The sequence below is a fragment of the Tachysurus vachellii genome, chromosome 10, assembly GCF_030014155.1.
Source record: "Tachysurus vachellii isolate PV-2020 chromosome 10, HZAU_Pvac_v1, whole genome shotgun sequence".
NCBI lineage: Eukaryota > Metazoa > Chordata > Actinopteri > Siluriformes > Bagridae > Tachysurus > Tachysurus vachellii.
The window spans coordinates 12,380,666-12,398,808 of NC_083469.1; the positions used below are offsets into that span (position 1 = coordinate 12,380,666).

General features: G+C 39.3%; 1 protein-coding gene across 2 annotated transcripts in view; it reads left to right on the plus strand.

The window, feature by feature from the left end:
- Positions 1-14,107, plus strand: part of LOC132852804 (kelch-like protein 29) — an 84,409-nt gene extending 70,302 nt beyond the window's left edge. For both annotated transcript variants that reach the window (XM_060880247.1, XM_060880248.1), the window contains exons 12-14: positions 5,178-5,371; positions 11,064-11,208; positions 12,436-14,107. In XM_060880247.1, coding sequence (XP_060736230.1) covers positions 5,178-5,371; positions 11,064-11,208; positions 12,436-12,619 — 523 coding nt within the window. In that variant the 3' untranslated portion in view covers positions 12,620-14,107. The remainder of the gene's footprint in view (positions 1-5,177; positions 5,372-11,063; positions 11,209-12,435) is intronic.
- The last annotated feature ends 4,036 nt before the right edge of the window (positions 14,108-18,143 follow it).

An 18,143-nucleotide genomic window follows, 5' to 3' on the forward strand; every position in this document is an offset into this window, starting at 1 on the left:
CTGAGGGAGTTAGTCTTATCGAGAGATTTTTATATCACAAACAGTCCCAAAAGACATCTGTCTCATTCAGACAGTGAGACAGAGAAAAGAAACTGATACCTGTCTTGATGTATTTCAAAATAGTAACAGGAAGAATATAATGGATTCAGGAAGGAAACAATGGATATAGAAATCCCATAGTTAAATAGGAGTAAGCAACAGATCACAACAGATATTAATGATATATTTATATAATTATAGAGATGTTGTTGCGTCTATAGTTACTCAGATAAAACTCTCCGTACTTGGATTACGTAGGCGCTCCTGTTCATTTTTAAAATATTAAAACTACCTCAGCAAAGCCTCAGAGGTTGCCAGATATTTTTTTGAAAATAAACAGTGAAAAAAACAGGTATAGAAAATGCGTACTGGAGCAGTACATCAAATCCTTTCCATTGCTGTGTAACGTAGGATGGGACAATTTTATTTAAATAATAATAGATGATAGGATGAGAATTGAGATGAATATAAAAGAAATAATTCAAATAAACATGTAATGTGACTCTAGTGTATTGCTAGTATATATTTGCATGCATAGTCTTATTTGGAATCACAGCAATCATTGCACTGTCTTGATTTAAAAACAAGGCTTAAACTCTTTTTATTCCATCTTCATCTCATAAACACTTGATCCAGCACATTTACACCACTTAAAAATATTTATTATGATTTTTATATTGCATACTGACAGTTAATTTTCAGACTGTCAGATAATGGTTCTAGATTTAATACTGTTTGAGCTGATTATGTTCAGTTCAGAAGCATGCCTAACATTTCCTCACATGCCTCACATTTCCTTATCTGAATAGTGCATAAGTCCAGATATGTCTGAGCTCTGACTACTGATATGTGCAGCTTTGATATTAGCACTTCATTATGTGTGTGTAATTCAGCTCTAAATACAAACTAGACAAATTCTTGTTGCAGAAAGCAGTCAGAAAGAGATTATGTGCAGTTAGAGCTGCTGATTTCCAGTGTTGGTTGAGAGTGGCTGGTGTGTGTGGAAGCGCACAGCATGTACACCCTACACGACTTCCTAATCTGTTCTGTGGATGGATGGACAGCACTGTGCCCCAGTAATGATGCCAAAGGGCCTCCAGGTCAGCAACCCTCACTGCCCACTAACCAATTGTGCAATAAAACCCCTGAATCAGTGTGTTACAGCACAATATACAAATCCTATTAGACCAAGGACGATTTATGACATCTGTTGGCCAGCCTTCTTCCTCATCCTCTTCTTCACTGTGTTTTCCCATGACTGTCTGTGTTGTCAAGGTGCCCTCTTTTCTTCCAGACAAATACAGTCTATCGCTCTCCAACACACTCTCTCGCACTCTCTCTCTCTCTCTGCTTTAGGAAGAGTGCTCAGGAAATGAGTTTGTTTATTGGGTATTTTGTATGGCAACCATGGCCTACTTTTGAGACTGTGCTGCTCATAACGTGAAGGTGAAGGTGGGTGGTGTGAGGAGATAAGTAATGGCATAAGCGCTGCTGCTTTACCTGGGTGGGATTAGTCAATGAGCTGGATCATTGCCTTCTTTCCAATGAGACTCTTCCGCTTGAAGTTTATTTCGCTCTTTTTGCTGATGCTGCTGATGGCCACATTGTAAAGGAGATATGCTAATATCTACTTATGCATGGACACTAGCAAGAAACTGCTACACATACCATAACAGGGCGTAACAATGTCATTGGATTTGTTCATTTGATAGTCAACAACAGGTTTCATCGCCTGGCCACAATGCAGATGTACAGTAGCACGTCTTGGATCATGGGAAATGCACAATATCATCTACAGTTTTACTCCTGTTTACAAAAAGCAGTTTATTTGCCATTGATGCTTATTGAATCTGCAAGGATCTTATTGTTTTTTTTGTCTCAGGCAGTGGGAAGAGATTTAATTAATTTAGAGTACTATTAGGCTGATCCATTTTATAATTAAAACTCAATGCATATTAGAGAGATTCTCTCCAAGTGTATCAGAGTTCTCCCTGAGTAATTTCTCCAGGGAAGGCAGCATGGATAGATGGTTTAAGAGGTTTTTTATGGTCACTGAGATTTTATTACAGCCTCTGGCACAAAAAAGATGGAAGAAACCTGAGATAAAGATATTCGAATATAGCTGTCGTGGATTTTGCCACACTTGCCACAAAGAGTGTTGAGGAGATGAAATGCTGACATGCCAGCAGGCTCGCTGTGTAGTTGCCATCTCCCCAGATACCTTACACAGTGCGTGACCCTTACAAAGTTTCCATAGCCGCTAATAACCCCATCCCCCTCAGTCTTGGTTGGCAGTTGTGTAGACTTCTTTAAGTGCTTGTTTAATGTTTCATGCTGGTATCGGAGATGGCAGTGGGGCATGTTTCCCTTTGGGACAGCCGATCAAGAATCACGCAACTGGGCAGTCTTGCATTCTGAAAATAACCAAATGGGGACACTTGTCACTTTAACATGAGACATAGTTCTCTTCTGAGTTACATACAGTTAAAACTGACAACTCAAGAGATCTTGGTGTGTGTTTTTAGCTGCAGAAGCTCTGTTTATGTCTTAAAGTCTTTGTTTGATATTGTCTGCTGGTAAAGGGTTGTAAGGGTTGTTGTACACTTTTCAGGAGTGTGAAGGTTAGGATCAGATTAGCTTCTTTGTGCAATACCATTACATTGGCTTTTTACACTATATACAATTTTACCATACACAAGCTTTTACAAAGGAAGTTATCGAGTCAAAAAGTTGAATCCAATATTTAAAAGTATGCGAAAAAAAGAAATATCATATTACAGACATGCTCCCGAAAAGATTGTCAGTCAAATGGCCTCTTTTGTAAAAAATCATAGGTCACTATTGGGAATTAATGAGACAAAATTTGCCTGACTCTGGCAAAAAAAGTTTGACTCCACATGGTGCTTAGCTTGTAGTGAAAAGGTGCTGAATAATTTTCTTCCAACCAGCCACATTTTGGAAGTGCCTTGAATAGAAATGATTGAGAATTATGATATGTCATTTTTCAAGTTCCTGGATTGTAATTCAGGTCTATGAACTGGTGCTTGATTTTTGTAATTCATTTTAAATTGCTGATAATCTACTGATAAGAACCACTGTCACCCTGTAGAAGCTGGCTTTATGTGTAATGTCACTTTTTACAACAAGCTGTGGGTGGAAAAAAAAACCTCCAAGCCCTTATTTCACATAATTAGTTCCTTCCACTGCACTGTAAAACTTCCATTAAACAGCGACAGAAGTCAACTGATAGCACACTCCCTCTGTGTAATTAATGGCCTCAGCCATGTGCCACTGAGCTGACAATGAAACTGTGCTGCTCAAAATGGGCACCAAGGGAGAGGCTAGAGCATTGCATTTACAAGCCATCTGCTTCCATTTCAACGTTAGTTCTGTTTGTCAGATGTAGACGATCCACTGTTTGCAGCCAGTGTTGACTGTACCCATTGCATGACTTCTGTCACTTTGGATCCTGCCTTGACTAATTGGAGTGTTGCGGGTGCAGCTGTGGTTTGATCTACACGTCTACAGTAGGCTGTCTGTGCGCATCATCAGAAATGAAACACCTCTTAAATTTTCTGTAGATAAAGTTGGCCTCATCTGCAAACTTTACCGAAACGAAGTTGCCTGCACATCTTTTAAAACTGATAAGGGTCTGAGTGAGATAAAGCACAGCTCAGTCCTAGTCCCTGCTCAATTTTCACTTTTCTAACAGGCAATCTCCTCAGCCAGCCCAATACTCCCCATTGGCCCTCCCCCAGCATTGAGTGCAGGATCTTGGTTTAGTATCTGGGTTGCTCAGCCCTTCAATCAGAGCCCTGTCTTGTATCGGATTGCACAGTCCACACATAACATCCGCTTTGACCTGTGGGTTTATGCCATTGGATTAGATAAGGAGGAACCAGAGTGAAATTTAATGATGTAACCTTGTGGGCTCAGACACCAGCAGTGCCTATTCCTGTATTTTTTGGCATTTAAATGACCTCGGAATGGTTGCAGGTGCATTCATTTTCGCCCACAGCAAGGCAAGGATAGAACTAAATCTCATGGGCTTAGAGAGCTGATTCGAGTCTGATTGATAAACTTAAATGTCTTCTTAATGCATTTTCTGAGCTGTTTACTGACAAATAATTATACTGTATAATGAAACATATTTTAGGACAAATGTCTGCATCCATAAAGAAAGTATACACACATAAAGCGGTACATTGTCTTAAAACATAATAGAACAATATTTATTTATTTATTTATTTGTTCATTTATTTATTTATTTATTTATAGATATTTTTTTCCAGAAGTCTCCAAAATGGACAGATTTGAATTCAAGTTATATCCCAAATAAAAGCTGATTATTTTTTATAATGACCCGTCACGTGTGTTATTCCCCTTATACCAAGAATATGCAGATGATCACAATTTATTATTCAATTTTTACACATTTGTAGGTAGATTCAAATTTGTTAATGTAGTATCTCTCTCTCTCTCTCTCTCTCTCTCTCTCTCTCTCTCTCACTTCACTTGTAATGCTACGGAGAAATGGAAATCTTCCATGTCCTCTGTCCTGAAGGCTTTCCTGTGGCAGATCAGTTACTGACTGTTACAAAGCACTCACACCAGAGGCTCTTCTCATTCTCGTTAAATAATATTAGTATAATTTCTTAGGAAAGCATCATTATATCAATGATGAAACCCTAAGAATAAGTTTTCACTCTAGAAACAATTGCATTACTATATACTTATGATGTGAATTAAAGCCCAAGCTGCTGTCAACATTTGAAAGCTTTGTGTTCAGTGGTAGACTGTTGTCTCTGTCCCCCTGGCCATTAGACTGTGCAATATAACTCAGGCATGACAGGTTAGAAACATACAAACTAAGTGATTTGGTGCCACTGGACATTTTACATTTATATATATATATTGTGTTTGTCTAATAATCTTAATTCTCTGTATGTTGCTACTAGATGCTTAAATGTCCTCCAGGATCAATAAAGTATCTATCTATCTGTCTGTCTGTCTGTCTGTCTGTCTGTTCATTCATCCATCCATCTTCTTACCAATCAGAACCAAGAATAAATGAAACATTATACATTAAATGCATTCTGCGTTAAACGTTGTTAAAATGTGGTTTATTCTATGTCTAGGTACGATACTATAACAAACCAGTGGGAGACCGTGTCACCTTTGCCAAAGCCAGTGCATTCTGCAGCAGCGACAGTGTGCCGGGGGAAGATCTACGTGTTCGGAGGGGTAAACGAGGCTGGACGCTCTGCTGGAGTCCTGCAGTCTTATGTGCCTCATACCAATGCGTGGAGTTTCATCGAATCCCCAATGATAGGTAAGATTCATTTTTTTCATCTGCCTGCTTCTGTATTTTCTTCTTAATATGGATGTAGGCACTTCTTTTTTTTTTAAATAACTCATTTCTCACAAAGAGGGTTCTGCTCTTACAAGAGGGTAAAATGAGATTAATGTTCAGTTTGTTTATTTTTTACCTCGTGTAACCTCAGTCTCTGCTCAGTTCAGTACTCTTTTCACATTCAGTCACATTTCCTACTGATTTTGTCTTTGGGAACAGGGGGTGGATTTACAATGATCCAGACAGAAGTAAAGCTCTGAGAGACATCCTCAGAGACAGGTCACCAGGTGCAAACCTGCTAAAGTGTTTAGGACGATAATTAAATGCTACAGTTGGCCAATTAGGGACTATAATTGTGGGTATTTTAAAAAAAACTGACAACCTGAAAACCTCATGACTCTGTTTGCTTGAATACATTTGTCTTTTCTTATTTTCTTATCTGGGTTGTTTTTCAATCGTGATCATGCATGTTCAACAAGGAACACTTGGTCCAAAGTGTTCTCCACTAGCTGTGACATGAACACACTGAGCCAGGACACAACAATCTATAAAATCACTGGTATACTCGCAAGCAAGCAAGCTGCTACAAAACCTGCTGATAGAGGCCAGATCAAGGTTAACAAATGCTTGCAAGGAACATTTAACAAGTTTTATTTGGAGGTGAATGAGATTTTACTTCTGTTTTTTTTATCTTTTTTTCTCAAACGGCATGAATTTCAAGTTAGGCAGCACTACTGATATATATCTTGGACTGACTGAATAATTCAGCAGGCTGTGAAAATACACAGATTTTTGCACCATGTAGCTATACATATTTTAGTATCTGCAAAAGTGTACGTTTCCATTTATAGATGTGAAAATGTTGTTTTTACATTCACATCATGCCTTTCGATTTCATCCTTATGGTCTCTTCGTGCTATTGGAGACGCTTCAGTGTCACGCTGATGATTGCGACAAGCGCATAGTATTTATCACAGCTTTTAATCCAGCCATCAAATAAAGTATACACTATATCCCTGTAAATGCCTAACACATGAAAAGTGAGTGATGAAGCAGGTGTAGGTAAGCACACAGTAATATTTATACATAAATTAGGATTGGGTTTTACAAGGACGGGTTGGCCATAAAAACGCTTACACCCAGTTACCAAGTGGTGAACCGCTAATATAGCTGGTGGGACTAGTGGAATGTAAATAACAGCACAGGCTGCCAAGTGAGGTGTGAGTTCTGTAAAAGGTTAGAACGATGGAGCAGTGTATCCTACCAGTGTTAGATTACATCAGTTAAAAAAAAACAAAAAACGGGTGCACACAGGACCATGAGTCTCAGCCAGGAAAAGAGAAATGCTATCAGCTCTAATACACAGTGAAGAAACACACACACACACACACACACACACACACACACACACACGTAGACACTCATATTACTTCACAGTTCCCATAAAACTGAATTACAACTCTGTTTCTTCTGAATTATAGTTTATTGAGATCACTCTAAAGCAAAAAACTCAAATATTAAATATTTCATAACCATATTTCACCTCGCAGAACCAATATCTTAGACTGTTTTTTCACAAAAAAGCCACTCGGCTGTGTTTATTCCTGTTAAAGGGGTCAGTGATCCACGAAGGGTTCTAGAGGTGTCAAGTGGTACAAATATGCTTGAGTACACAAATAATGAAGTGTCTAAGGCCTGTGCACTGGGACAGCATTGCTTTGCTCTTGTCCTAGTCCTGCTTTAAGGTTGAAAATTCACTTATTTAGACATACAGTAGGTTTGAAGGGAATTTATGGGGAATGTTCGACAAACAGTCCTTTGGGTCTTACAGACATGTTACTGCTGGCCTGTGGCTGGTTAAAAATCAGCCAGTGGCTTTGATCCTGTAGTGTAGCAGTGACTCACAAAACAGTAGGACGTTTGTAGCAGCAAATTTCTGTTTCTGTGTTTCAAGCTAAACTCTGCTAAAACAAAAATTGAATGAATGAACGATGCTGAGGTAGTTGAAATGATTGGCAGCTCATTGGCAGGCTCAAATACCAACATAAATTCATGATGTGCAATGGAATTATAACACTTCTTGTCACCATGGTAACTCCATTTGAGACAACAACGCAATTTTATGTCATGGATATCATACCAACCAAATTTGGTACACAATTTGATGCATTAAACAGTGATTTTTAAGCAACAGTTCCTATAACCAGTTGGTGGCGCTATGATAACTGGACTGACCGATCTCTGGATGGAGGGAGACTGGATGCACATTCTAGCCCACTTTTGCCAGATCATGATTACTACCACTTATGGTGCTTGTGCAGCTTCATGAGTTTCAAGCATAACAATTACCAATGTGTGTAAATAAAGTTATAAGTAATAAATTTAAGGTAGAATAGATGCACTGGTCTTTAATCACACTGCTTTGGTTTGTGGAATCTGACCATCACATCCATATATGGGTCTTCACCCAAACACAAAGATAGAAGCAAACAATTGTCTAGGATCTGTGTGAAAGCTGCAGCATTACAACATCCTTTCACTGGATCAACAAGGGACAAACATTGTCTCAGCATGACAGTGCCACTGTTTTCATCTCGAGCTCCATTAAGATATGGTTTTCCAAAGCTGATGTGGAAGAACTTCAGTGTTTTGCACATAGCCCAGACCTTAACCCTAAAGAACACCTATGGAACAACCTAATGTTCTTGTGACTGAATGAGGGCAAATTCCAAAGCCACACTCTAAAATCTGGCAAGGATATTATAATAGAAAAGGGAGCACTAGTGTATATAACAAACACTTTAGCATCTTTAGACATATTCATTAAGTCACTTGTGTAGTCAATGCAGGTTCTGGTCCCAGTTAGACTATGCAGCAGTGAGCAGCTTGTTACATATTTGTGTCGTTCACTGACTGTAAAAGAGGTGTTGATCTTGTTTAATGTTAAGTGTGCCCTCGCTCAAATCCCCAACTTGTGTCACCAAGAAACGACGGCGCTGCATATTCCATGGAGCAGTGACCGCTTTCCACACCCGCTGGGGCATCATTGCTCTGGGAAGTGCTCATGCAGCGCTGGTTAATGTTGTGTGTTTAAAATGTAAATAAACCTGCTGCTGAGCTATGCTGCCTACGGCTAGCTCTAGCACATGCTCCACAACGAAGGGAAATGACGTCACACCCCGGCTTCCTGAGAGCTGTAAACTTTGTTGAAGGTGTGAGACAGCATGTTCAGCCGAGATGAGCTTTGTTATCAGTGAGTGAGTGTGTGGATGCGTTTGTGTGGTGAGAGGATTGTGTGACTAGGGGAGCTGAAGTGTGTGTGTGGGGGGGACTCCAGAGACATGCTCTACTGATGTGTAGAGCTGAGCGCACACACACACACACACACACATACACAATTATGCACAGTAGTTTTTTTAATCATTTCTTGGTGACACCTTCCACACACGTGTGGTCAAGCAGAGAGCTGTGTGTCGTTAGGCTTCTGCACAACTATTACTGTGCCAAAAGCCAAACCACTTCTAATGCAGAAGCACAGAGATGACTAACACCGCAATGTCATGAACGAGTTAAATCTAATGTTTACCTTGTTAAGAGCACAACACTCTGCTGTGCACTTTGTGTGCCTCTACATTGCTAATCTTTTGAACGTTTGTATGCTGAATCCTGCTGTTCTGTTTGTTGACTTTTTATATTGTACAGAATGCAGAACTCACCTCAGGAGCCGCCATTCCACAACCAGGAGGGCACGAAATGTAATTAACTATACAAGATTCACTTCGCTCCATAGAGTGATTTTCAAATCGCAGCTGTTTTGGAGAGTGTGATTGTAATTCAATTATTTTCCACCCTCATCAATTATTCATGCGCTTTCTTTCCCTTGCTTATTTACTGGAACATACAGACAGGAATTGTACTCAGTCCAGCAAAATATGGAGCATCTTCTGTATTGATGAACCATGCAAAGCTCAACATGTTCGCTTGCAGCTTTTCATGACACCTTTGCTTCTTTTTCATTTATTTACGAGCGTAATGAGATAAATGAATCGTGAGCCGAGTTCTCTGTGATGAAACTGAAATATGCCTATAAAACTGAGCCTTTATTGGGTCAATTCCTGTTTAATCCTGTTCAAAATGAAATAATAAGGAAGCCAGGGCTGACACAGTAGTACTTTGGGTAATGGCTTTTTATGTAGCACAATAAAAGTTATAATTCCATGAATTGTACGTAGAAGTACTGATTCTGTTAGATCACAGAGCTCTTAAATTCTTAAAGCTGATTGGTCAGATTTGACACCATGTGTCTGTTAGTTGTTCCAGCTGTACCTCAAACCAACATCTCATTCACAGGGACTTGGTGGATGGTGAATATTCAACATAAGCTAAGCTGAATAATAAACAGATTTCTTTTTTAGATGTATGATAGTAATAATCTTGCTGTAAGTAAATGTTTATTTACCATTGATGGTAAGATTCTCCTGTGTCAGTGCCTTGTCAGTGCCTGTGTCAGTGCGTTTTCCAGCACAGGACAATCTGTAACAGGACTTCACAGTAACTTGACAAGCTGTCTGATTAACGTCAGGCATAAGGATAGTGGGCAAGTAGGAGAGGCTGGCAAGGGAACGGTTGTTTACAGCTGTAATAACAGAAGTGATAATGGGACTTGTTTTGCAGATGTTCCACATCAATTATTATAACCTTTATTTTATTTTACCAGGAAAGAAGCACATTGAGATTAAAAATCTCTTTTACAAGAACGTCCTGGCCAAGACTAACAGATGCAAGCACGTTTGAGTTTAACAAATAACATCCAACAATACATACACACACACAAGCAAATCCATCAAATTTCAATATCAATAAAAATCTAATTAAAACACCTACAGCCCGATGTTTCATTCTCCAAATCATGTAAAAGTTTTTTAAAAATGTCCAACGGAACCAGTGTCCTCAGATTTAATGCACTTTGCAAACAATTCCAGGCAGAGGGAGCAGCAAATTTAAATGCCTTTTTCTCACATTCAGTACGTACCACTGGAACAGAAAGTAAAAATAATTCTTGTGACCTGAGGCTATAGCTACAAGCATACTTTTTATAGATGTATGTACAAAGATATGATGGAAGTAAACCCAGTATAGATTTATATATAAAACAAGCCAGTGTTTTCAATCAATAAATATATCTGTAAATAGTTCAAAGTATGAAATGCTCTTTAATAAATTCCAACCGTATTCCTTGCCAAATTGCTGTGAAATAAGAAGGATATACATTTGGCAGACACTCTTATCAAGTGCAACTTACATTTTTATCTCATTTTATACAGCTGAGCGATTGAGGGTTAATAGCCTTGCTCAGGGGCCCAGCGGTGGCGGCCTGGTGGACCTGGGAAGCAAACTCACAACTTTCTGATCAGTAGTCCAACACCTTACACACTACACCACATCCCCATAGTGGAAGAGAATTAACTTTGGGATCTGTTGTTGCTTTTATTTTATTTTCCTATAACATGTCCTGAGGTGTTCTATTTCATTCTATTCTTACTAAATGTCTAGTTTTCTAAAGTAAAATTTTCTCTCCCTGTGTATATGTGTGTGTGTGTGTTTGTGTGTGTGTGTGTGTGTGTGTGTGTGTGTGTGTGTGTGTGTGTTTGTGTGATTGTGCGATATACAGATAACAAGTACGCTCCTGCTGTAACTCTCAATGGCTTCATCTTCATCCTTGGAGGAGCGTACGCCAGAGCCACAACCATCTACGACCCTGAGAAAGGCAACATCAAAGCAGGACCTAACATGAACCACTCGAGGCAGTTCTGCAGGTAATGAGTTCAGCCTGACCCTCAGTCAGTATGACCTACGCACAGTTCTCATCTATTCTGATGCATTAATGTCTGTAATATCCCTACTGACAGCTCTTTTAGCAGACAGCATCCATTTATTCTTTCTGCCTATAAACCCAATGTTGCTAAAAATGTCGTACGCTTCATAAATGTAATGCAGCCGTCTACCTCGCTGGGTCATTGTCTTTCTACTGTAGAGAGCTACGAACTCAAGAGCATCCATTTGGCCAAACTGCCTCTCTGTGTCTGAAAAAGTGAAGAAAGCTGTATCAAAAGTAGTTTTAAAATGCACCAAAGCCTCTTACATGCACTTGACTGTCTTTCACGCCAGTGAGGCGCTTTTGATAGCCTCATCCATATCCACGGCTTTCTCTGAGGTTTTGCATGTAGGATCATTGGCGTTGCAAAAAAGGAACAAGTGCTTTAAATCATTGATATTTTTTAGCTTTAAAGCTGTTCCCTGTCAGAAGACAAAGACACTTCTGTCTGTATATTTTTATATTTCACTTGAGCAAAAAAGATATATTTTCAATTCAAGTCAGAAATATTGACCTTGCTGTGGAAAAATCCTCAAAAAGAACGATGGAATGATAAGGATATAAATTGCTTTGCTAAAAAAAAAAATTAAAAGAGAGAGATGGAAACACTTTGCACTCACAAGAATTCATTTCTAGTCCCTTGGGTTAAGCTTTGGGTTGCATCTGTCTCCTGAGCTGATTGGTATTCACAGCAGAGAGAGTAATTAGCTCAGTGGCAGATGAAGCGTGGATGAGCCGCAGAACAATTGCTTGTTCTCCGCATCTCCAAAACATAACTGTGTGTGTGTGGACGTGTGTGTATGTTGGTGTGCATTCGCACGCGCGCACTTCTTTACGCACTTCTGCTGCGTGTTTGCGCTACACATACTGTCCGGTTCCAATAAATGGCACGTCGGGTCCAGTCACAGTGCTGAGAGTTTTCGGCATTAGCATTCAGAGGCATGCTGGGAGTGTGAAATGAACACTGCAAAAGCAGGAGATTAGGAAGTGAGTGATTTATTCTTTCCAGGGTGGGGTATCTTAGCCATGCCATTTTTTTTACCGGAGAAGGGTAGAAATGACAAAAACAGGATTGTCCTAGCTCATCTAGTTGATGTCTTTTCTCATGAAGATCCTACATTGTTTTCTCTGCTCTCATACATTGCTGTGTTTTCCTTGCTTCGAGCAGTGCCGTGGTTCTGGATGGGAAGATCTACGCTACAGGAGGCATCATAAGCAGCGAGGGTCCCGCTCTGGGCAACATGGAGGCCTTTGACCCCTGTGGCAATGCCTGGACACTGCAGCAGAGCATGCCGTGCCCGCTGTTCAGGCACGGCTGTGTGGTCATCAAGAAGTACATTCAGAGTGGCTGATGCTAGAGCTGAGAAACAAAGGACTGTTGCCTCCCTTTGCACACATCTTCATTCTGTGCTCCCTCGCTCACTCTCTCACTGCACCGGGATCACCAGTGCTGACACTGAAGTGTTGTGAAATCTCTCCTTTTGTCCCCCCTATATCCCTCTTCTCTTATTCTAGAAAATCGTCACTCTCCTGCTCTCGACCATATGGAATATAGCAACTCTTTAGTTCAGCTGGCACTCAGACTCAACAAGGTGCCTTTGTGTAAAGTACTGTATGCCACCTCAAGCTGTTGGCACTGAAGGTCTGGAGTGGCACTAGCCTTAATGCTCCATGACCACTTTAGTTCAAGTGCACACCTCTCTCTCTTCCTCTCTCTCTCTCTCTCTTTCTCTCTCTCTCTCTGTCACTCTGATCAAATATCACTTTTTTAACTCCATCATTGTAGTCGACCGATTCTTAAACCGTTTCCAGTGGTTTTAATCATCAGTGTAGCAATATTCCGTGATTTCTTTTCTACAAGAAGAAGCTCCATTCTGACTCTAATGATACGAAACAAGGGGAAAACAAGTGTTTACTCTGCTCTGTAATTTGGGTTGCAGGTATAAATTCATAGCTATCGGTACTATTGTGAATAATGTTTCAAAATGGAGTGTGTTTGTGTCTCATATAAAAAAAAAGCATTCCTTGTTCCCCAGGAGATGAACCTGGATCAGTAGTACTGTAGTAGGAGATGATCTCACTGACTCACTGTCGTTTGCACTGGAAGGAAAAGGGTTTCACCTTTCTGAGCTGAACTCCCAACCTGGGCTGGTCTACAAGTTGGACTTTCACACTGAACTAATGCACATTTCTCTTGCACTCTGCCAAAGCACAAATAACCTGACGGTCAGAGTAATGTCAAAAATGTGATATTTTTATTTTGTTTCCTGCTGTTTGCCGAGTCTGGCTGCATTCTCGGTATGCCATGGAAACAGAATGGGATTATCTGTAATTTAGGGAAGAAGAACAACATATTGTTTATTTTGGGAACTTGAAGTGTTGAAGACAAATATATACTATATTACTGAACTGGTTATGTACCAAAAAAAAAAAAAAAATGATCATTGCCACATTGCAGTTATTGTTTCAATTAATGAATGCACCTCATCATTAATTAGAACAATAATAAGTCAAATATAATTAATTCCTAATGAGTGTGGTGTGTTTGCTTTATTTTATTTATTGTTCCTCATGGTTCGGCAGGTCGTCTTGGCACATCAGAGTCCTCAGCTATAATTACTGTTTAGTTTCTCCTGGTGGCAATGTGGGTTTCAAGTCAAGATTTCCTCCTACCTCATAAAAATAGCAGTATTGGATTGGTGAATTCTCCGGCCTGTGATGAACTGCCATACGTTTAAGGGTGTGTTCCCTCTCCAACTTTACCATAACCCTTTCCAAGATAAAGTGATCACTGAATCTTTATGAACTAAGTAATTAATAAATAAATGAACTATATTGTAATGAGGAGACAAGTGTGTTTTTCCCATTTTTTCCCCAATTTGTCTACCTGCTAATTCCCACCATCAATCCATATGATGGCTGTCAGCGGGGAAGAGGTACTGTAGGACACATGAAGGTAACACGTTACCTCTGAGACACAAAGCAAAGCAACTGTATGTTGTCATACTGCATCTAAAGGCAGTGTAAAACTCAGAGGAAACCATGGCTTTGGATTGTTGATCTGAGGATCAGGGTTAAAGCCCCAGCACTGCCAAGCTGCCCCTGTTGGGCCCTTGAGCAAGGCCACTGGCCAAGGGACACTGTATCATGGTTGACCCTGCACTCTGACCCCAACCTCCAAACTTGGGATGTGAAGAAAATTTCACTGTGCTGTAATGTATATGTGATAAAATAAAAACATGGAATGGACATGTACATGGAATCATCAGGATTCAAACATGTAATCTCCCTGCTATAAGGCGAACACTGTATTTTTGCACAACACAGGAGTCTGTGTAGGAAATTACATTTGCATTATGAGAAAATTAGTTAGTATATTTAAAGCCTGGCAATCTGGAAAATGCAAAAAATCTTTACTAGACATTTCGCCTGGTACAGTATTGTATTTATATCTCACCATCACAGATGCTTCATTTCAGCAGAACTCTTTCTGCTTTGAAGTTAGACAAGAATCACACAGAGTGAAACAAATGGCTATGTACAACATCACTCCCCTACACACACTAAGCTCCCACCCCCAGCTTTGTGCACCATATTGTGCAATGTTGGACCAGTTCATTTCCTCTCGGCTGTTTTATCAGCCTGGCTGTGTTAATAACAGACTGTCCTAGCCCATGCCACAGCTTCGGTTGGTGTGCCATTAAATGCATTTGACCGGAAGCTGGCAGCACTGCACCTGTCAGCCTCCATCTCCATCTCAGCTAGTGAAGCCAGCACAGAGCCAGCAATCAAACTCAGCCATCAACCCCCTGCTGGCATTTAAATCACCTAGCGAGTGATCATGGACCTTATCTCTCATAGATGTTGGCTGTTTTTATGACTGCATACTTTATCTTTATATCAGATTTGTCACTGTTCAGGCCTCTTCTAATAATTCTGGATATCCATTAAAGTTTGGTCCTGTAGTTGCTATCAGTGTTACAGCAAGCTATTTCTGCCACTCTTTTGTGCCTTTTTTTTAAGCTTAACCATGTAAAGAATTCACTCTAGGACTTCAGTGAATTTCTAATCCTACTCTGTAATTTTTTAGCTCTTTGTTACTCAGCCTTTTCTGCTATATTATGATTCACACAGATCAATAGGGGAAATGCATCCAAGTAATTACATCTGAATGCCAAACGGTGCCTGCAAGATGCTTACACTATATCAAAATTACTTTTCACAGACAATTATCAAATCGCTTTTGCTTCTAGGATTATATTAGTCAATCAAAAATCTAGGCAGACTGGTCATGATTCATTAAACACAAGGTTAGTGTTATCAGTGGCAGTGTTACCTAAACCCAACAGACAAAAGCCTCAGGGACAGCCAGGCGCTGGATCATTACACAACTCTCCCCATGTTGAATTATAAACTATATGTTGCAGGATCTCATGTCTACTGTAAATTTGGATTAAATTGGAGTAAATTTCTCTAATTTTATATTTATTTTCAAAAAGCATTTAATCATCTGTACCAGTGATCTAGGCTAGCAAACACATCGTAGCAAACACTTGTCTTCTCAGATAAAAATTTCTCATTAAAATCTCTATCTGATCTGAATGAGTAAACACCTGCCTATGCACAAATGCTATGTTTATTTAAGATAAAAGAGCGAGAGAGTGCGTCGATTCATTTTCTGTTCGCTAAACAGTGTTTTTTTTCCTCCACACAGCAGCAGTGACTGCTAATCATTTATTTAACACTAAATAAGCGCCTTTTTCATCCTCTATGAACAAAAAACACAACAAAGACTTACAACGGCTGAATTGCTGCTCCGTTTCTAGGCAGTCAGGTTGATGCAGAAGTGCTTCAGCTAGCTGCTGTAGGTGATGCAAATTACGCCTCACTGAAATGGTTGTCAGTGGATTTTAAACAATGCTTCTTTTGTGTCAGCTTTTTCACACATTTTTTCTTGATGTCATACTTTCATTTCCAATTGCATGAGAGGTTTAGCAGTAATTAAGGGCTAAATAAGAATTGTACTGTCGAGACATGATGACTCTTGGAGCACTGGATGACATGACAAGGACACTTCAGGAGTGGATGTTTGACCTTCATCTGAGATGCAGACACATTTTCAATAATGGAATTGTGATGACAGACGAGCAGGATAATTATTCCTTTATTCAAATCCTTCTACATTCAATGGACCGGCAGTAATATAGTCGTTTGCATTCTTGAAGGAGAAATTTGAAAATGTTATCTGTGAAAAAGGTGCAACTTACATACCATTTCTTATGATTACAAGCAAGAGCATGGTGAGGAATTCTGGAGAGAATATTGCTCTGGGCTTCATTAATTTTACATTACGTTTTGTATTACTTTCAAAATTCCCATGCTTTATCCTGTGGGGAATTTTGTCGGCCACCAGTCTACCATTCTTCAGAATGCAAGGATGACTGTAATGACACAAGACATACAAGGATCAACAGAAAGCAAAGCAAAATAAAGAGAATATTTTATACAAAATGAATACAGAACAAGAAATGACATATTTTGCGATGACTCTAAGGTAGAAAAATTATGTAACATTAAGCAGTTAATTTCTTTTGATTCGGTTGAGTAAGACCTGCTTATTTCGGTCATTAATTTTCCCTCTGCCTGTCAGTTCTGTTTACACACAGTGTACTATTAATGTCTGGCTATAATGGTACTGAAAATTTACAGTTTCTAATACTTTCATATGCCTCAGCAATTTATTTTCCAAGTGGGAGAAAATAATGCGGGTAAAATCCTATGTTTGCAGTCAGTCAGACACCTTTGGGGTACTTTAGGAGATTATGGACCATTGAACAAAGTGGAATTTTGGTGTATGACATGACTGCAGCTGTTTCAAGTGCGAAACTGTTACATTAAGGGATGTAAATACCTTCAAGATCATTCCTAAGTTAAGAATTAAAGTTTCAGTCAGACTATTTAGGTGAGAAACACGTTATCCAGGTCAGGGTTGTTTTGCACACTGGGGGTGAGGAGGAATTATACCCTGGATACGATGCCAGTCCATCAAAGGGCACCATGCACACACACACACACACGTTCACACATACAGTACACATTTAACACACTTAATCCACCTGCCGGCATGTTTTGGAAACATGTAGAAGGAACCTGAAGAAAGCAGAGGAAACTCACACAGAACATGTAATGTTCCACTGAGAGACCAAGCTGAGCTCTGGATCAAACTTAGTTTGTGGAGCAACACTAAGTTTACAGGGGAAAAAAAAGTTTACAGGATTTTTTTTGTGGAGCACTTTTAATGCTAGATGTCATCAAAAGGACAATCCAGAGGCCACAGTGACACAGAAAACCTCCCTAAGATGACAAGGAAGAAACTCAAAAAAAGAATTCATCCTCTTCTTGGTGTTGTTACACAGTGTGATTGTGGGACTATTATTAATATTGATTGTATTACCATATATATATATATATATATATATTTAAAGTATTTATTTAAATTGAATTCAAACATCAACATGACTTCTCCAATCCCACTAATATATCCAAATGAGTCATATGAGCCAGCGGCTTCTTCCAGTACTTTTTCCTCAAAGTCTGGAAAAACCATAAATACTCGGAATACTTAAGAATTAATATTCTTATCAATTAAATATTATTGAGTTATTAATTTAAGTCTGAATTAAAAGCATATAACTAGAAAGAATCTGAAAGCTTATTAAAAGTGAGAAGACACCCAGTCACTAATATAGCCAGTATGAATAAGCTGCTAATACTGTATATTCTTCAAATAACAAGCTAGCTAACTCATGTTAACACCTGTGCTATCTTGTGTACATGTATATACACACATCCATCTATCCATACATACATGCATAC